The sequence below is a fragment of the Parus major genome, chromosome Z (genome assembly GCF_001522545.3).
Source record: "Parus major isolate Abel chromosome Z, Parus_major1.1, whole genome shotgun sequence".
Lineage (NCBI taxonomy): Eukaryota > Metazoa > Chordata > Aves > Passeriformes > Paridae > Parus > Parus major.
Genome location: NC_031799.1, coordinates 9,231,918 through 9,253,471, shown reverse-complemented (window position 1 = coordinate 9,253,471; position 21,554 = coordinate 9,231,918). Strand labels below are relative to the sequence as shown.

The window sequence follows — 21,554 nt, the reverse complement described above, 5'->3', positions numbered from 1 at the left end:
GAGCGGCGCGGAGGGGAGCGACGGCCCGATGGGGCGGCCGGCCGGCAGCCTGGCCCCGCTCCGGCTGCTGCTGCTCCTGGCGCTGGGACACGCCTGGACCTACCGGGAGGAGCCGCAGGACGGCGACAGGTGGGTGTTGCGATAGCGAGGCTGTTTCTGTGCGTTTCCTCCCCATCCACCGCCTTCTTTTTCTTTTCTTATCTTTTGGATTTTTGGGGGTTTTTTGTTTGTTTTTTTTTGTTTTGTTTTTTTTAATGCTCCGACTCCCCGCCTTGCAGGGAGGTTTGCTCCGAGAACAAAATCGCCACCACCCGGTACCCCTGCCTGAAACCCACGGGAGAGCTCACCACCTGCTTCAGGTGAGCGCCGCGGCCGCGGAGGACGGGGGACAGAGGGGGCGCGGGGCTCAGGCGTGTCCGCGGGGAGGGCAGCGGGGGACACACGCGTGTGGGTGTCAGGCGCAGGAACAGCAGCCGTGGCAGCTGTTTGTCTCTCCCCTGCTCTGTGCTAGCCCACCCCGGCATTCCCTCCAGCCCGCGGACCGCGGAGCAGGTAACTTGCTTACATCCCCTCCGCGTTCCGCATCTCCCCCGGCAAGTCCTGCGGCTGTCCCAGGGAAGGGTTTCGGTAACTCGCTGCAAGCGTCACCTCCGAGACACCGCTGGAGAGGGCGCGTGTGGTTCTCATTGCTGTACCGAAGCCACTGGCAGTTTTTGATGCGGTGAGAGAGGCTTCCTCTGACCTGGGTGAACGGGACCACACTGGAGCTACACCTGCATCAGTTGCAGGATAATCAATGAGATGGTCCGGATTTGTGCTGCACAAAAGATATCTAAGTTAGGTAGATGAATCACACTCTTAGAATGAGTAACTTCATCAGCAACCAGCTTTGGCAGAGAAACTCGGCAGAAGGCTCTCAGATGAAGTAAGATGAATCTAATGAGTTTTAATTTTTCAGCTGTGTGTTTGAGAAACATCATCTGTTTTGATGATGACATCAAAATGATGACAGCTGTGCTGAGCAGTTGACAGTGGATGTGCTTTTTTGAAGAGCTGTACACAAAGTATGAGCACACACGTATCCCTTCACGGATGCCCTCAGGTTAGCCTCATCCGCACAGACAAGATGTTTCATGTATGAACACTGCTTCTTGTGAGAGGTTGCTTTGTGGAGGGAACTGTGCTCTGTTTGTGTGTGTATGTTTGCATGTGGCAGGAAGCCACTTCTCTATCCCAAAAATATGGTAACACATGTAGAAAGTGTTACAGGGATTGTCCATCTCTTCTCTTTGGCATTAGTTCCAAAGAGCTGCAGACACACGGCACAGCAGTGTTGTCCCTCTCCTGTGCTCTCAGGCTTGTTCATGCCCTCAAGTAGCCATAGCCACCTGGGACAGTGTCCTGCTACTGCCCAGTTCTTAGCAGCATTCTCTTCTTCCCAGGCTCTGGAGTCCCTGGAATGGAGACCACCCTTCCCTGTATCCCGTATTTTCTCTCTCTCCTCTCCCTGTGAAGGTGAGGCAGAGCCCTCTTACAAGCACTTCTGTAGCACCCAGTGGCAACACATTTTGGAGAGAGACAGTGTGTAGGTTTTGCAGGTACTTGGTTCAACCTGCAGCATTTCTCTGATTTGGGGGGGCACTGAGGGCAGAGACTGTTCTGAGTGGGGAGTTTTTGAATGAAGAAGCCAGAGTGGGAGCTGCATAAGGCAGCACACACATGACCATCTGGCTCCTTTGTGCAAGCCCCAAAATCCATCTGAGGAAATTGATTCTGCTTTGTGTGTCACAGAGGAGGACTACACAAGCTCCTCTGGCTGCTGTGGACCACTGTGCAAAGAAAGCAGGACTCTGTCCAGCTGCCAAGTCCCACTTGTGCTTGCTTTCATCCTTCCTGAGGTATTTCTGACCTTTGGGCTCTGGTTGTGATGATCCTCCCTCCCTCCCTCCCCAGCTCTGCCTCTGCACAATCCCAAGTGATATTCACTGTCACAAGTCCGCACAGCCTGTGTGGATGAGGATTTTCAAATTGCTGCACTGAACTCTTGGTTGTTTTAGTTCAAACATTTTGTCTATTTATGACTTCCATGTCTCCCTTGCTTTAAAAAAGAAAAAAATCCATTTCTGTGTAATCACGCATTTTTAAGGTTTAACCTTTAGGCTTTGGTGAGGGCTCCATTCCCCATCCTGTGAGGTTTCTTTCATGTCCACACACAAGAGCAGGACAGCAAGTCTGAGAGGGAGCAGCTCTGCTCAGCAGAGCAGCTCTGCACCACACACAGACGTGAGCTGCAGTGTGCTGGCAGCTGTGCCACGCGCTGGCACGGACCTGCAGCATCACCCGAGGTGGTGAGCCCCAGGGGCAGAACAGCATTGCTCCTGGTAGCAAGGTGTGCTCTCAGCAGGCACATGGGATCACCCCTGGCAGAACATTTTTAATGTAAGATTCATTAATATTTTGAGGTTGAGGCTGTTAACAAGACGACAGGAAACTTGCAAGTGTTGACTAATCCTGTGGTGCCTCAAGGCAGATTTTGTTTCATAGGACATTCATAACTTAAGGATTCAGTTTTCATCCCTGGAATGACAAGCAACACTAAAAGACCTTCAGCTTGGTGGAAACTCAGCTGTGGCTTTTAGGAGCTTTCACTCCAGGTTTCAGATAAACTTGATTCTGGTGTTCTAGAATTTATTCTTACAACATTTCATTTTTAATCTTCCTAGACATCTTTTTCATAGTATTTCATAATGACAATAGTTATGTAATTTATAAACATTGTTAGAGGTAGATAAAGGGATAGTTAATGTCAGCTTCTATTTACTATTAGCAGACACACCTAACTTCTTTTCTAGGTCAAAGTAGATTTTCTGTAGAAATTACACAAATTGACACAAAATTTATCCTAAATGGATTATATCATAACACAGCAGGCATAAGGCAACATGCACCACCACTGGTGATCTGTTGTGCAATTAGTTAAATAAAATAAGGAATGCATATGAAGTTAGACATAAAAATTCCTGACTAAAATGCTTGATGGAAAATAATTTCATCCTTTTATTCCTCCTGCTGGAATTTGTCATGAAAATCAGAATGTTTTTAGAGCACTTCAGTAAAAATAGCATCTTTTCATCACAAAAAGTCTTTCTTGATTTTATTTTTTTTAACCAGATTTACTCACGATTAAAGATGATCCAAGTGGAGGGCCAAGCCAGAAGTGGGACCAAGCACTGAGAATATATTGGCATTTTTCCCTGTGGTCATAGCAACCACGTACACAATCAGATGTATTTTTTTTTTTTCTTTTGAATGTGTGCAGTCTGTCTCTTCGTTTAGTTTGATTTGTATTTTTTTTGTAAATGTCCTCCGTATTTGTTTTCATAAGAGTACAGAGGAACAGATGCAAAAAGCAGAGGGAGGTTATACAAAATCTTTTCTGTGGAGATCTCATTTAAACTTTTGTATGTAACTGCACAAAGTACCCAGTACTAATAACCCAATCAGGTAGGTATGGAGAAGAATTTCTGCAGCTCTTTTCATAGTGGTATGGCCCAATAAGACTGAATTCCTACTGTATGCAAAAATTTCATCAAATTTTAGGAAATTTGGGCAGCATGAGAATATGAAGCCCTGGTCTCCTGTTACTGTCTTCTCCAGTTATTTGTATGTGATGTTAACCTGTTTGGCTCTCAGACAGACTTGTAAACTCTTTGTTGGCTTGAAAAACTACACAAAAGTTGTGTTTTTCTCCAGTACCTGTGAGAAGTCAGTTTGTGCATCCTTCCTTCGTTTCCATTTTAAGCAGTGCTCCTGTATGTTTTTTCCTGCTCTGGTCCAGAAGGAAAAGCAGGATCTGGGACAGGTATCCCCCTGTTTCAGCCTGATTGTGGAGCTGCATTCCCTAAGGGGGTGGTAGTGGTTATGTCACCCCCAAGTTCAGAAGGATCAGTGTCTAATCTGGTACAATTCATTAATTGGAGTTTCTCCCTTTCTAAAAAACAGAAAACTTGATCAGCACAGTAACTGTTGTATATTAGGAGAGATAAATATTTTTACTCAGCTAGAATTCAGAGAGTGTAGTGAATTATTCAGAATTATTCAATATACATACTTAACAGAGACATGCTAGTTGTGAAGCTGCTAGAAACTGTAGAAAGATTCAAGAACGAACTGTGGGAAAGTGCGAATATTATTATTGCCTGACCGTGCCCATCTCTTTGCCTACTAGCCACTTAAATATTGTTGTAAGTTGACAGAAAAATAAATAGTCTTGGTCCTCCTGAGAAAATTTATATAAAATGTTAAATTAAGGAAACCAGCAAGAGTAAATCAGGCAGACAAAAATTTGAACCTGGATTTGCACAGCCAAGAAAAACACTTTAGCCATCGCCTTCATGGGCTAAGGGAAGATTTGGGTTTTTTTTGTTTTATTCAGATGAAAATGTTAGTCTAAATTAGTTGACAAAACTGATTATTTTTAAAACAAATAGACTATTGACATGGTATCCTTCTTTCTCTGACATCACCATAAGTAGTCTCCTGCATTTTTTGCTGAAAATGAATCGAGCAAGGACATGTTATAACCTAATTTTGCGTGTATTGTGATAGAGACTGCTCCTGATCCTTCCTTCTGCAGGACCCCCAAGGAGTAAACAGTTCAGAATTAGGGTGCTGAGCAGAACAATTCTAGCTAATGATGGTGAAATCTTTGTAAAGATGAGCCAAATATTTACATATATCTCCAAACAAGCCCCACGTTGTGGGACGTAAATCTTGGTTTAGAACTTAATCTGTAACTTTGGGGTTTTTTTTTAGTATTTTGGAAGAAAGGTCTTTTAAATAGGAAGAACACATTTCAGAGTAGGTTGTCAGCTTCTTCATCTGATAGATGGCAGCTACAAGTATTTTGCACAGGCCCTTCCAGCACTTTAGGTTTCAAATTATGCTGTTAAAAATTGTTCTACACTTCATAACAAAAAGACAATGCAAATGTATTGTGAAAGAGAATGGGTATATATTTATACCCAACTTTGTTCTGATGCTAAACAGAGATCACAGGCCTCAAAAAGAATTTCTTTTTACCCTCTTCAATGCTGATACTGCTGGTGAAGCCTACTATTTTTATAGACTGTATCATTTTGCACATTCTTAAGAGATAAAAGTAATTTCAAATAAGTTGGATTGTAGCTGTTTCACAAAGATCAGCACTTTCACTAATATGCCCTTGGGGACCATATGCAATTCCTGGTTCCCAGATACTCAGCAAGCATGTAGCAGAGCTTTCCAACATGAAAAAAAAATTGCTGTATATAGTTCTGGAGCTTTCAGCTGGAGTAAGCAGGGATAATGTTCGGTCATCTTATCTTCTGACTTTACTTTTCATAAATTTCTTTTTTATAGTTGCTATTGCATTTCCTCTCTGAAGTTTTGCTGACTATTCCATATCATTGAAAGAGCCCCAAACAATAAATTATATAACAGTTAAACAAGAAACTAACCTGATTAGAGCAAGCTACTGCCTAATCTCCAGTTATCTTGAAGAGAAATGCACTCCAGAGTAGAATTTTGTTGAAAATTTAGAGAGAATACGATTTCAAATTTTGTATTGGTTTCAGAAAATGAAACACACAGAATAGACATATATATATATACACATTAAAAAAAAAAAATCTACCAGGGAATTTCCATCACAGGTAGAACTTTGTACATATCTATGAATAAAATTTTCTGCAATACAATACTTTTTTTACAAAACAGCATATGCTACAATGGTGCCAAGACATTCTTCCTAGCTTTCCTAGATTTTTTTTTTCCCACTATTCCTTTGGAAGTAGCACCTTCAAGTTGTATGGTTCTGACTGCACTCAGTCCTCAATTTCATTCATTTTGCTTTGCTGTGATTGCCAAAGGAACAGATTGCTCAGAGCTACTGAGGCACACCGTGAATATCTGCTGGTTAAGGGTAACACCAATGCCACACGTTTGTCTGTAGGCTTCCATACCACATTTGAGTGGTCATAACTTTCTGTGCCACTTTTCTGTCTCAGGTGCTAAGAACAAGAAAGCTAATTATTTCTGGATTTTGGTGATGTTAGGGACACCTGAGATCTCAGCAGATGTGGATAATACTGGCTGCAGCAGAGACTTCTGCAGCAAAGCATGGTGTTCCTGTGGGTTTCCTGTGTAGTGTCTCCTCTGTACAGCCAATTCACTCCAACATGAGACAATTTAATAAATGGTCTTAAGGAATGCTGCATAATTACTGTGAGTGGTGCTCTCAGGTACGATGTGCTAATTAAAGGATGAGGTCAGGCAAGTGGTCGTTCATGTAGTCCAGGAGTTTTTTGATGTTCACATCAAAGCAGTTTGGAGAATTTTAGAACTGGCGAGCTGAGAGCTTTATGATAAGTGCCCTACTTGGTGGTTTGATTGATAATGAAACCCAGGTGCTTTGCATTATGGTTTTCATCTACAGAATATAGGGTTAAATATGAACTGACTTTCCTGGCCATGTCGTCTAGCTCAGAGACTCCAGACAAACAAAATAGTAGCCCCAGGGCCTCCCATGGCTGATACGAAATAGGTAATAAAAATAGGCCGCCAAAGGGAACATGACGTTTGTAATTATCTTAAGTATTGTATATGTTCCCTAAGGTCAGGCTGTTTTGTCCTTAAAGAAGTGATTGTAGTCTCTCCTGCTAACAGCAGGATGTTATTAATACTTGTATTACTGCTCCCATTGTGGTAGACACCCATTGAGCTGAGTTATGCTGTACTTACTGCAGACAAAACAGGCAAGACAGAAAAGGCAGGAATGGAAGGATAAAGATATAGAGCAGCAGTGAAGAGGAAGGACAAAACACCCAGGGGCATGGACCAAGCAGAAAAAAGAGCTGATATAGCTATAAAAAAACAAAAGTTCCATCTTGGTGGTGGTTTGTGTGACAGATTCGTGTGTGACAGAAGGGAGGTAATCACTCCCCAAAGAAGTATAATTTAAATGCTTCCAGGCTTCTATTTAAGTTGAACCCATAAAAACAAAACATCAGCCAAAATCAGACAAAAACCCACATGCATGCCCCCCTGGGAGGATTCCTGTTCTCCCAACTAGACTTGGAGCTAAGCTACAGGCGCTGATGCATCTTCCCTTGACAGCCTCTCCCCTTCCTTCCTTCCTCAGTCTGGATAATCTCTCTCTCTCTCTCTGTCCCTCTCTGTAAAGTGTGTGTCTGTGCAGGGGCAAGAGGGAGAATTTACAGGCAGATATTTGAATTTCCCTTTCAGTCCTTGCTCTGTTAAGATTGCCTGTACTCTTTGTCATAACAAAGAGTTTTTGGGAAGTAGACGAGCATGAAATATTTAAACTACTTGTGAAAAAGTAGACCAGGCTTGCTAGAGATCCCAGGTAAGACAAGATTGCCTGTATTCTGCAGTGAAAACCATTGCCCAGTACAAGGAACATGTGAACAACAGGTTTTTTGAGGCCTCTGCTGTGCTGGCCTGTTTTTCTGTCATTGCATATGTGGAAGCCAAATTACTGTATATGGGGAGCAAGGTCACATGGAGCAGGTATGAGGGAGATGCCTGATGTTGAAGTACAGATAAGCAGTTTCACTGTACCTGAGATGGATCTCATTTCAGATTGTACTCACACTTGTGCAGTGCTGGTCATTTGGGGCAGGTGTTATTTTGGGTTTCACTGAGATTGTGCTGAATTCTCACAGTCTTGAGTTTAATATTTTGGTTTTGCCTCCACCTCAGTGCCCTGAGTCCTGAAATGACTTTTGTCTCCAAGTGTGAGTCATTGCTGAGTGTTCAGTGCCCATCTCACTGCAGCTGGAGCTGTTGGGGATGGCACAGGGCTTTGTCACCAGTCAGTGACAGGGAGACTGGTCTCTCTTCTCTGGAGACCTTGTGTTGCTTACATCTCATATAGACCAGATGGGTCATTCCAGGATTCCTCTTTTTAATTGTGCCCACCACCCCAAACAAGCAAAGCTGACTTTGATTTACTGTAAAAAAAAAAAAAAGCTTTCCCCAAAGACTGCTCAGATTTTTTTTCCCTGTGTGTCCATTTTCTGTTTGCTTGGTTTCAGTTTTCAGACTAATAGGGGCTTCTTTTGTAAACTAACAGTAGCAAATGTCACTCTGCTGCTCAACTTTGCCAGTTCTTCTATGTGGTTCCAATTGTAAGCAGAAACAATGGAAAGCAGAATCCATACAGTGCTGATTTGATTTCTTCTTGGCCTAGTAAAAGAAAGCATTTTGTTTGCATTTTGTCCTCGAGAGTAGCTCCATTTAACAGTTGAGGAGAAAAACAATTTCAGTTTTAGACAGTAATCTCAGAGCTTAGTGTTTGGAAAATCCTTCTCCCTTAAAGAGTGTTTTCCATTGTGTTGTGTTGATTTTGTTGCTGATCCTGGTTCAAAAAATAAGTACAAGTCCATCAAGCATTTAGCATACATCCAGCTATTGTAAATAATTTCTTCTGAGTTTCTTTGTTAGTTTCAAATTCTAACCACATTTGTTTTACTTGACGATCTGGGCTGTAATTGAAATGAGGTGAAATACACAATGTTTGTATTAATAGTATTAATTTTAGCAGCCATTCAGTTATAAACACACATTAAACGGAAGTCTTCTCCATCCTTTTCAAATGAACTGGGAGATAAAGTGGTGCAGACAGTGTTTTAAGTGGGAAAGAAATTCAAAATCAAAGCTATAATCCAAGTTTTTAAATGGATCATTTTTTGAAAAATGAATAAGCTTATTATAGCTTATTATATAATGGCAAGTTGTTGTAGAGCATGAGTTTGGAGAACTATAAGACAGTATTCATCTGGGCTAGCAAGCATATTATTTCTCTTCCTATTGAAAAATTATTTGTGCATACCTTCCAGTGTAAAACACCAGTGTTCATGTTTGCTTCTTCATCTCATTATCAACCCTCAAGGAAGAAGGCTGACCACCTAATTCTCTGTAACAAAGTGTGCAAGTCCAAGAAGTTACACTGTTCAGTCTTCAAAATGGGTGAAGAAATACATTATTACAATAATACTCCACAAGAAATTGACAAATACTGAAAATACAGAAATTTGTGAAAGTATACCTAGGAAAAAAATGTGCTCCAAACTCATTGTATAAGACAGAGAAAATAACTTTATTGGATGCATTTTTTCTTTGTAAAGAAATAAATAACTTCCTGCCCAGAGCTCCAGTGTCTCTTTGGAATGTTAATATTTCTGTGATCCCATTCAACACATTTAATGTATGTTGTAAACTGGACATCTTGCCTACTCAATAAGTTGTTATTATCATACTCAATTTTCACTAAAAAGTTTATTATCATAGCTGCACCAAAATAGTGGTGTCGTTTCCTAAACACTGCTCTCTGGAATTCTGACAAAACCCCTTAGTTTAGAGATTATTGCCTTGGAGAGTTGAAACAAAAATAGCCAAAGGGAAAATAATTTAATCTTTAAAACAGCATCTGTGGGAAGAGGAAAAAAAACAGGTGAGAACAGGGTTTTTGGTAGTTTTTAGTGGTTGAGAAGTGGAGAGTGAGAAAGAGACTTGAGGGACCGTGACTAGAGCTACTGTTCGGTAAATGCTTAAACCTGCTGGGAATATGTGCTTTTAACATCCTGAGGCAGGAGTAAGGAGCTGTGGCAGACTGACAATGCTGGCAGTCTGGGCTGATCTTTGGAATTCTGCAGCATGATGTACCCAACTCTTGGTCTGCACAGTGGCCTGGACAGTCTAAGGGCAAGTGGTGGCTCAGACTGTGACTCTTGTGGTGCCACAGACATTGACTTCTTCATATGTTACTTAATGGCCTGCTTGTGTGCATAATAGTATGTTTGCTCAGCCAGTTGTATGAAGGTTGTTTTGATGTATATTTGGATTTTAAAAGTTTATTAGGGTGTTTTTGGTTTGTTTTGTTTTCCCTGAGGTAAGTGTATGTCTCCTCTACTGGGCTTCCCTGGGGGCCAGGCAAGTTAAGGAGCCTATAGCAAATAGGTCATTGGGGGTATTTGTGTTTTCTTTTTTGTTGTTTGTTTGGTTTGGGACTTTTTACTTCTTTGTTTTGTTTGTTTCTTTGTTGTTTGTTGTTTAGTTTGTGGGGTTTTGTTTTTAATTTGGTGGGGTCTGGGGTTTTTTTAGAGTTTTCATGCAAAAGCATTCATTTCAAGCTCCTCTCATTTTAAAATTAAGAAACATAAAATGGAAAAGGGAATGTAATTAGAAATAGAGAACATGGGATTCATTTTTATTCTACCTTATCCTGCTCACCTTCTAGGTTGTCTAAAAGCAAACCAGAAGACATAGAACATGCTATTCTAAGGGTGTTGTCCTGCTCAGCGTCACACTTTGGATCCTTACATTTCCACTTTCCATCGATGCACAGTGAATTAGGGATGACAGAGGGAATTGGGACAATCTGATACTTCCCAGTTTTCAGACATTTCTGTTCAGAGTCTGCTTTAGGAGTCCAGGCTCCAGTTCTTTTCATCATATGTGGTCAATGAGGAGAAAGGGAAAGAGTTACCCTTCATAGCAAGCTAATATGATATTTCCTCTTAGCTGTGAAACTTCTTAAAGAGAAATGGAAATTTTGCTGTCATATAACCTCAGCAAAGAGCTTTATCCACAAAGTTTTATAAAGACAGATCTGCATACCTGAATCTCCTCTGGGTTTGAAGTAAATTCCATGCGTAATTAAACCTTCTCCTTGTGTTTAATCTTAAATTAGGCCCTTTTTCCTGTAGAAATTTCTTTGTGTTGCACAAGAGCTTAAGAACACCTTATAAATGTGTTTGCAGGACTGGCCCCTTTTTGATTTTTCTTAGAAGCTCACCTCTGTTAAAAGATATCTCTCCTGGTCCTTACATGGGTACTGAAGAGGTCGTATGAAAAGATTTGCAGAGGTTTGCATTTCCATAGCTCTACTGACTTCCCTGGACCTACACCAAAGTGCGTCAGTTGGGGAATTCTTCATAATTATTCTTAGCATTCCACAAAAAAAAAAAAAAAAACCAAGAATGCAGAAAGATGTTAAAGCAGATTGAATGCATCTTACCAACAAAGCGAATTCTCTGCCTGGTTTTCCAGGCTGAGATTCTTGGCTGGAGTCTTGTTTGTGCTGTTTGTTGTCCTCACGCTGACCCATACTTGAATTTGCGGTTTTATTGACCGTGCCTGGAAGGGTCCTGGACAGTGCCCCTCCAGATTTGCATCGGTGAGGGCACTGTGATCCAGGGGGGCAATGGGGTTTAACCTTAGGAGTGGCTTGCCAGGAGTCAAGTTCTAGGTCCTGGGCTCCATTTCTCTGCTCCTCAAGGAGCTGTATCATGCCAAATTCTGCTTTCAGTTACCCACTGAAGTTTTCTATTGGATGTCAGTATTATCTAATTCTCCACCTGTATAAATGGAGGGAAAAGCCTAATTTATGCCTCACAGGGAAGAAAGAGAACCTGAAAGCTTATGCTGAAGATGTAGCATTCCTGTTAAAGCAGAGAAGATTGTTGTAAATCAAATGTTCGAATAACTTGCTAGACTTTGTTTACTTTGCTGATTTGCTGTCATTCCAGTTCAACAAAATACTACTGTTTGAGATAAAACGAAAAAAAATGTTCATTTTTAAAAGTATATTTTTTTCATATCCACCAAGAGACAAATTAGATTTTTGAGATGTTTTCTTATGTTTCAAAAGTATCCAGAGTATTTCCACAGTGGGAGTAAGCTCATGGTACATCACTGGAACATCTCCAGTGAAAATAACTGTGGCAGAGTGAAAAGAGCAGTAGAAAACAAGTAGTCAGGAACAATGGCAAAAATACACATATACTTATTTATACATCCTTGTTTGCAATATAGACCTCTGGATATTTTTAAATACCAGTAAAAGTAGACTTCAAACATTTTCATTGACCTTACAGCCATTACAGCTATAAGTAGTTCCAATGAAAAGAAAACTCTTCCAAGAAATTTTCCTCAAGGACTTGACAAAGATTTAATACAGGACAAATATATCTTCAGGATGGAATTAGAGGGGAAACTTTTCTGTGTTCAGATTCCTCTTAATTGTGTAGTAGGTCTGAAGACCCTGGCTGTATTCCATGTTGTTCCATTTGTTGCTTGCCTCTGTAAGACTTCTATTTTGGAAGAAAGAACCAAACAAATCTAGCAACCCTTTTATTAAATGCCATCTTGACCTTGCTTCTTGGAAATATAATGGCCCAAAGGATGAAAAATTACTGCAAGTGTTTATTACTGAAATCCAGTCTCCGTTGTGAGAAGATTAAGTGTTTCAAAAGATTTAATATCCTGCCTGCTTCAATGGGATGCATGTGGAAAAGAGCTGCAAAGCAGCAGAGAACTGGAAATGGCTGTGTGATGTCTTGCTCTGTAGGCATGTGGTTGATATTTGTGGCAAAAGCTTGAGAACATGAGTTTTAGAACTGATCCTAACCACATCCCTGATTTCCATGTCAGGCTGCTAAGGGGAAGACTCGGACCATGTACCCTTACATCATCCCAAACTACCCAATGATAATGGCAGAGAAAAGCAGAGACTCCCAAAATAAGGGTTTGGACGTCAAGTGTCAAACTGGTGTTCTGCAGCTGGATATCAATATCTGAATAAAAATATCTGAATAAATATCTTAATTCTGATTTTTTTTTTGTAGGAAAACTGTAGTTCGTAAGCCTGTTTGTATGCACGAAAAAGTACATTGATGTGGAAGGTTTATTTGGAGAAACAGACTCTTGATAAATACAGAAGTAGATGCTAGCTTCTATTATAAATAAGTTTTATTCTTAAAAGGGCTAAATGACAGATTTTTAATAATTCCAAGTTTTTCCTTGTTCCTGAAGACAAAATGAAGTTGTTTGTCTTTGGAGGTGCTTTTCCATCTTTTACTGCATTGCAGGAAAGCATTCCCCATTTGAAAGACTCCCTGAAACATTTCATGATGCCTTTATGAAATGCAGCTTAGTTTACTGGGCAGAACGTGTTTTTTTTTTTGCAGCCCTCCTTGCTGAAATACAAGTTTTACAAGTAGATGCAAGATGTTTTTCATTATTTGCTAGCACATACATAAAGCATGGCAGATTATCTGCCTGCTTTACTCAGACTAAATGCACATATTTGAAAGACTTTGAGCGGCACAGACACCTGCTGCCTTTTGTTTGCATTTTTTCATACTGATGTTCATACAATTTCATTTTATAAATTTCCTTCTTAAACAGTAAATTTTCCACAATGTATTTTTATGTTAACTGCTCTGCTGAGGTAATTCATAGGCTACATTTGGAAGTTTCATCATTCCCTTTATAAAGTTGATGTTTAGATGGAGGATTAGCCATCCTGACGTTTTCCTTTTACAGTATAGAGCGGAAAACCATAACAAAACGAAATTATTTATAAACTTACCATCTCAGCTGTTGAAGTTAGAAAGGTTCTGACAATCTCTAAGCTGTCTGTAATGGCAAAGTATGTATTCTCTTGGAAGAAATTTAGGCTGAGCTATGATAACATATACACATAAAAATGGTGCATAAATTACTCTCTCATCCAAGAGATCTTGACTACGTTGTGTTTGCGTTTAGTGCCTGTGTACAAAAAAATTAGCTAGAGTCAAACCTGTTTTGCACCACTAGTGCAACTTGGATATAGTTCCACTGGATTTGATTTGACTTCTCTAGATATGATTTATGCTATTTATGCTAATTATTCTATTTACACTGCTTTAAATGATGGCGAAAATCATGTTTCACCCCTGAAATTCAACTTTTGTGAGGTCTCCCAGTTCCCATCAGGATGAAGTAATTTGATTGTATTTAACAATGAATCATCTAACTCAGCAATTGTTATGTATGAGTAATTACATTCTGGTTTTTTTAGAACTCTTCTGTCTCACCATAGAATTTTAAAGTTATTTTTGATTGCTGATTATGCAAGATTAAAGGAATAAAAAATAGCAAGAGGAAAAGCCCCAAGAAAAACCCAGCAAAACCCAGGTTCCTCACATAATTTGTTTGGATAGTCAGCACTTCTGGGATGCTTCTAAATAAATAAATAAAATATATGCTATTATTCTAAAAAGTTGTAAATCTTTGTTGAACTGATGTGTCTTTACTGCAAACTCTGAGACTTTGTATTTTTATCCCTGTCCTGTTAAGATCATTGGAAGTTTATTTTTAGCCCTGTGATGCCTAGGAGATGGATGATCAAACCAGTTGGACGCTTCAAACCATTGAGTTTGCAGGAGTCTGATGCCTATGTATCATCTGAGAACCTGTGCTCAAGTAGAGGGTACTTGGAATAAAAGGATTAGGAAGGAGTGGTTAATTCTGGTATGTGGCAGAACTTTGCAACTTGCTTACGTGAAAAACAAAACAAAACCAACAGGTCACAAATATGATTTTAGAATATGATCAAGTCTGTGTTCAATATCCTTGTCAGGTAAAATAGGAGGATGCTCTGTATTCTCCCACTTTCACATCACTTTCTCAGTTCTCTTAATTATCCTGCATTTATCAACATCCTTGAGCTGCAGAGAGTAGAAAAGATGCTTAATTTTGTGTGTGCTCCTTCCAGATGCCAAGGTAGAACATACTCTCTCTTTTCCCTTGTTAATTATCCAGGAAGCTCAGCAGTGGTTTTTATTACAAGCCTGCATTTTTCCCTTCCTAGATGTGTCACCTTAACTCACAAAGTTTCGTGCAGATCCCTGCAAAGTTGCCTCAAATTTATTTTTTTTATTTGCTTGCAAATACCATAACTTTGCTAAAGCTGTGCTTCAAGTGAGCAGAGAGGTGGAAAACACTTCAGCCTTATCAGGAATCTGGGGAGTGTGTAAGTCTGCCAAAGCAGGAATTGGATATGCCCAGGAGGAAAGCCCTGCCAGCATCAGAACATGGCAGGATTATTCTGTCCTTGTTCCATGCTGTGTGACATGGTATCATGCAGTGAGTCTGAGAGGAAATTAAAGACATGGATCTGATCACAAATGTAAAAATGCATTTGTCATTTTGATTTTGAGCAGAAAGTTAATTGTGGATCATTTTTCTGGGACTTGTAGAGTTGGAAATGTAGAGATGCAAGACAAGCACCCTTGAAACCGCTAGTCTGTCATGGCAGCAACAAGGAAAAAGTCCATTAACTTGAATAAATAAGGGGAGAAATGTGTCTTTGAAAACCCTGGACTTCTTGTTAGAATTCAGATAAAAACAGAGTGTTTTCCTTGGGGTACCCAGAACTGTGAGTTTCTCTGAAGTGCTCCTTGTTCTGTCATCTGAGCCAAAGGATATGCATCTCAGGAGAGAAAACTGCATGTTCTGTCTGCTTCAGAGATGTCACTCCACTCAGACTTTCTCCAGTGTTTTCTTAGAGGAATATATGCAATCGCTGGAATGTTTGTGCTTTTCTAACACTCTTGCTTGGTGGATCATCGCCTCTGGTACTTAAATGTCTGGAAATGAAAGAAAATAAATAGTGGTCTAAACTTGGCAGGAATTGATCCCCAGCAGGGATTACCTAAAGCATTTGCTTTTCCATGTATCCTTAAAGAGGCAGCCTTTTATAGGTAAAATAAATTTATCTGGTCTAGTGTGAGTGTTGGGGCAATTGTCTCTTTAAGGAGATGGCATTGCAAGTAAGAAGCTTAGCAGGTGGGCAAGGCACAGGAGGAAAGGTTTGGTTACTGGACAACCAGAAAATGGAAAAGAAAAAGATAAGTGTGGTGCCACAGCCTCTGTGGGGTGAAGTCTTTTCAGTAGTAGTGAGAAATTTTTGATACTACTGTGCAAACCCTTGACAGGACCTCAGCTGGAAGAGCCTGACTAATATTGGTCATTAACTTGCCAGGATGAGGAGGTATACCTGGCACAAGGCTTTCAGAAACAGGGACAGCCATGTGATGGCAAGAGGGAAGTGGTCTAGAGATGTAAAGAAGCAATATCCCTCTTGGGAAGGTAGAAGGTAGTCCTAGTTAAAAATTGATGTAGTTATTTGAGTGATGATGAGTACCAAGATTTAAGACACGGGTCTTGTTAGGTGTAACGCCATATTTATGTGAAAATCGTCTTCTGGATTTGAAACTGGCTTGCACTGGGAATTCTGGCCATGGTGATGACACCTTCCAGGCATATTGATGCAAGCACCCAACTTGGAGTTGCCTTCCTTCTACTGCCTAGCTCAGAGGCTTTCACTAGTCAGCAAAACTGTGTCCATATATATCTCATGTAGCCAGCTGTCCAGTGGCCAGACTAAGCCAGCATATTCCCAGCTCTCATGGGAAATGCCAGTGCCACCTTCACATGTCAGAAGCCAGCAGCCTCCTGTGGTCCTGCTTACTCCAGTCTGGAGTGTTTTGTATCAGCACAAGCAGAGTGCTCGGGACACCAGCTCAGCCCCTCACACTTGATCCAGTGGCTGTGGTTCTACCACTGATTACTTCTGCATCATGGAAACCCTCAGGCTCACACAGTCATCATCTGGTGCCTTAAAATCATGGGCTCCTTCCTTTTTGACATTTTAGCCTTGTTATTGAATGTGGTGAATGTGGGAAATCTTATCTCTTGTCTGAATTACTTCCATGGCTGTGCTCAACATCCTGTGATGGCGCTGCCTCCTTATGAACGTCTCCCTAGTCATTGTTAGCAGGGAACAAATATCCCTGGGAATAAACAAAACAAGGAAATGCAGAAAATACTTGCTATAAACCAGAGCTGTGTTTAAATTGAAGGTTTTCCTAAGGAGCTTACTAACACACATTTACAGCAGAGCATTCTTTGTCTAGTCCTGAATGTTGATTTTTCCTTTTGAATCCTGGCAGGATAACACAGGGAGTTTGAAATGTCAAGAGTCTCTTTCATGGATCTAAATCATGACAAGTCTTTTGTACAGAATGATTTAAAACCTGAAATAGAATTAGAGCTCTAATGTCATGACCGTGCACAAATTCTTGAAAAATTAAATTTTTAATTACTTTACAGTATGGCATTGTACTACTTTTTGAGGATGGGGAGAAATGTTTGAGTCTGCTTTTCTCAGTACCTGAGCAATAGATTTTAACATCAAGTAGACAATATCTCCAGGGACACAGTTTTGGGTAATAGCCATGATGTTGTTCAAAGAACAGAACTTTTGCTCTTTATGTTTTTGTTCCAACTGGCAGTTTTGGGATTAAATCTCTCACAACACATGTAAAAAGAAAACTTTTTGTATGCATGCTGCCTGCTCAGATCCAGCCTGGAGGCTGCTGGTGCACAAGCTGGGGTAGTTTGGCTTTGCTATCTTCCACTGGGAGAGTGAAGAAGTGGGTTGTCTTGTTAAGGTGATTTTCAGAAATTCTCATTATCAGATAACAAGAGAGTGAAGATTTAATCTGGAGGTTGACTCTCCAGTGACCCTTAAAGCTGGAATAACTGAGAAAGCAGCGGTTGCACCAGTAAAAGCTGAAAGTTAGCTGAGGGCTAAGAAAAGGGAGATTGTTGCTGTAAGAGGAACTGAACCGATGCCAGCAGAAAGCTGATACAGCAGCGACATGAGCGATATTATCTCCCCAACAGTCGTGACTGTGTTCCAGAGGCTGCAGGGTCAGACCCTGGGTTTGCTTAAGGCCACATGAAGACAAAATACATCCTTTCTATACTACTGTAAACAGGGATCTGAAACAGGGTAATTAACATTATTATGATGTGCTCTCTGCTTTGTCAAACTTCTCAGTGTGTCTCTCAACCAAGAAGGACAGAAGAGTCTCTGAAAAAATAATTTCCACCAAGGTTAAATGACTTAATGGCCAGATAGAAAGAGGCTGTGGCTCTATTTTCTGTCATTTGTCGAAATTGCTCCATCTAGATGATTTTTACCGTGGGTAGGATTTTACCACAGAATGAGGATTTACAGGATGAAGTCAAGAAAAACATGTCCCAGCCATCCATTCAACTTCCAACCCAACATTTAGAGCTGCTTTCTCCCAGCCTTCTGTATTTAAGGGTCATTACCACAAATACCATAGATTTTGGGGCAGATTCTGCTCTTTTTATTATTTTTTTAGGTCCTTGGGACATGAATGAAGCAGCAATCATGAGTCATGGTAGCAGACCACCACCAAAGGCATTATGATCACTTAACAGAAAGAAGCCAAATATTACCAAGCTTGGCAAATATTTGCAAATTTAGTCCTAGTCACAGACATGGCTGATTCTTTAGAAATAGCCACCACATGAGGTGGTAACTAGTTGCCAGGAGGGCTCAGGTGCTGGAAGAGTAATGCACCCTCACAGGTGCTTTGTTTTGGCATGTGTCACATGGTGAAAATCCTGTAGCTTCATATATAAAACAAACAGAATGGAAAAAAGTGCCAAGTAAATAAACAATACTAAGGGTTTGGGTTTTATCAGATCCTGATGAAATTATTAAGTGAAATTTAATATTCTGTGTCAATTTTACAACCTGACAAGTGTTAGACCAGGAGGCACAATGAGCTAAATGAAAAATTTTACAGAAAAGTATAGCAGTGGATTTCAGCTTGTGGGGATATTTTGGTTTTATGTTTACTTTTCAGAAAAATTAGGATGCTAATGTGATGAAGTTAAGTGCTGTGGGTCAGTGTGTTCCCAGACGCAATTTTGAAATAAAACAAATCCCACTCCTAAACTCCCTGAGTTTGGACAGAGGAAACTCATGGGAATACCAGCAAGCTTCACTGACACCCCACTGCCTCTGAGGAGCCAAGCCACCTTTTCAGATGGATCAGGTGGCTGAAAATGTTTCCCACGATTGTATCCTGTCTCATTCTTCAATTTTACTTTTGCTGTTTGATTTTTTGTTGCTTCCCAGTACAGAGCTGTTTGGTGGGGGTTTTTTTTGTGCATGCCACCTACCTAGAAAAGAAAGCAAGAACAAGCTAAGAGCAGTTACTGTGCCTAGGTCAGGATCTGAAAATACGGTTCCAGTTCTAAAGCCAATAGCTGTATCTCATGCTGTTATTTTGGCAGGGACTTCCAAAGGGGGTACAGTTTAGCAAAAATGGGTGGAGATCTCAAGAAGCATTAACTTTCTTGGAAAAGTCTAAAATGACCAAATATTATGGGATAAAATGGAAGAATGTGAATTATCTCCACTCTCTGGAGAGGTATCAGTAATAAGGTTTTCTCAGACAATATAAGATCTCTTGTGTTTATCAACTGAAATGAAAATCCAAAGGTAAAATCAGGGCTGGAAAGCACTTTGTTGGCTCTTACACCTGCACAATATTTGTAATTTATACCTGGGTTATAGGGAAATGTGAAACAGTATTTTCAGCTGTGACAGCTGGAAGCTTGCTGTAATGTTTAAGGAAAGACAAAACTATCAAAGAGCCGTATTTTTAATAGGTTTTAGGATGTCTGTTCCACTTGTCTTGAGTATGATCTCAATTTACACTGCAGAGTGAAATTAGCACAGGAAACAATGTTTGTTAAGTAAAAACTGTGTATATTTTCTTATATCCTCAAGCCATGCATGATTTTGGGGGAAAAAGAGATGACTGTCACTACCTTGTATAAAAATTCCTTTTTCCTCTGATATAGATTGCTATTTACCATCTTCCATGTAGAAGGTTTTCAGACACTCATAAGGCATTTGTTCATTTGTTGGGCTGGTTTGTGATTTGTGTTTTTTCTCACAAACTAGGCTGGTGTTTTTAATTTCTGTTACATAGCACTGATGAGATAAATGAAGCACCACAGGGGCCCTGAGGATAAAACTGGTGTTTCATATTCAGGGGGGCCAGAGGAGCTGTAAATCCTCTAAGAAGGACACTGTGAACACTTGTGAGGAAAATAATCCTGAGCCTTCCTGTCCCCAGGGTTGCAGCATCCTTCTGGCTGCTTCCCAAGGGAAGGAGCTGTGGGCTGTCCATGTGGGGGCACAGTGGGGATGGGGCACATCCCACTGGGAACTCTCTCAAGAAACAAGTCCAAACCTAATAAAAGGAGTCAGCTCCTGCCAATATCAGCATCTCCCATCAGCTGGCATCAAAACTATCTGGGTGGGGAAGGGGTAGGAGGTTCCATGAAGTGCCCACAAAGCTCCAACTGTGGTCTGTTTTCAGGAACAATATAATGATACTGACTGTGGGATAGAAACCCAAATTGCTTGCGTTTTTGCTGACATTTTGCCAGTGGTGTTTTAGAGCTCAAGACCACACAAGGAAAATGGTGTTCCAGGATATATTGCCTCCTTAAGGAGAGGCTGTGAGACTATGACCTAATGTTTATAATTTTAAGAGTTATTGAGAGTCAATTGAACATGCAAAATTCCCAAGTGATTGCATTTATCACTTGTGTGATTAGCATGCTTGTGGAGTATAAACAGCTGAACAGATCCAAATGGTTGATGAACTTCATTGAGAGAAAGAAAATTAAAAATATGTCAGATATTGTTGAAAATATAGGTAAGACATGATTTTAAATCCTACTTAGAAAGAGGATGATCAAAGGTTTTTTAAATGGGCTTTTCATTATTGCTGGTCCCCATAAATGTCTGAGCAAACAGAGTTCACTTGGAAACTGATAGGAATATTGATAGACATCAGTGTACTTCACAGGATTTTACACATTCAGATATGAAAGCTTGCATTATGAATTACTCCCATGAAGGTTTGGTTTTGGCAAACTGCTCCTAAGACAAGCTTTACTTTTAGCATAAATATATCAAAATATGCTAAAGTATATATCATCATCTTTACTATGTTCAAAGAACTGTATCATACATATATCATCTCAAGTATTTTTGGGTTTGTATATGTATTTTATATATATCTTCATTCCCTAAAACATCATTTCACGCATTGTATTTGTGTAAGTGTAGCAAAGGTTTCTTTAGGTGAGATTACAGCTGGAAGTCTGCAGCTTTGCAAAAATTACTTTTTAATTAGTATTTCAGTACAGGTAGTTGAAATCATCATGTCTTAGAAGACAGAAGGTCAGATATTTGTAGTATTTGTATTTACTAGTTTGTAAAATCCTGAAGATCTGTTTTGTTGTAGATGAAACACAATGATTTTTGAATTCTAGTTGTATCTTATTTTTACATTTTTGTTGGCTTAAGATAGACCATGAAATTATTTTTATTTTTGTTGAGCTTCCTTTCAAGAAGATTTATTCTTTTGCTTTGGCTTAGGTTGAAGTTAGGGATTTTTCTCAGCTTACTCTGTTTCAATATGCCTGCATCCTGGAGAGGGAATCTGGGAAAAGAGGGGACAAACTGAAAATACAATTACTGAAAGTACAAAAGTGCAGTTACTGAAAGTCCAAAAACTGAAAATTGCAGACAAGTTTCATTGACTTCAAAACAAGTTTTACTTTGTGGTTTTTTACCCCTTCATGTTTCATAGGGTTTTTTTAAGGCATGCCAATGATAATTTAAAAACAAAAATCTTTTTTTGTCTCTTTTTTTTATTTTAATCACTATGTAAATTGGGACTTTTTTTAAAGATTAACTCAGTTCATCTGAAAAATAATACTTTGAAAGTTTTTGGTGGTAACTACTACCCAAGTTA

The 21,554-nt window shown here is 40.0% G+C and overlaps 1 protein-coding gene across 1 annotated transcript in view; it reads left to right on the top strand.

The window, feature by feature from the left end:
- The first annotated feature begins 8 nt into the window (after positions 1-8).
- CCBE1 (collagen and calcium binding EGF domains 1) overlaps positions 9-21,554 on the top strand; it is a 96,063-nt gene continuing 74,517 nt past the window's right edge. Inside the window, exons 1-2 of the mRNA XM_015653581.1 lie at positions 9-129; positions 279-359. Of these exons, the coding sequence (XP_015509067.1) occupies positions 29-129; positions 279-359 (182 nt within the window). The 5' untranslated portion in view covers positions 9-28. The remainder of the gene's footprint in view (positions 130-278; positions 360-21,554) is intronic.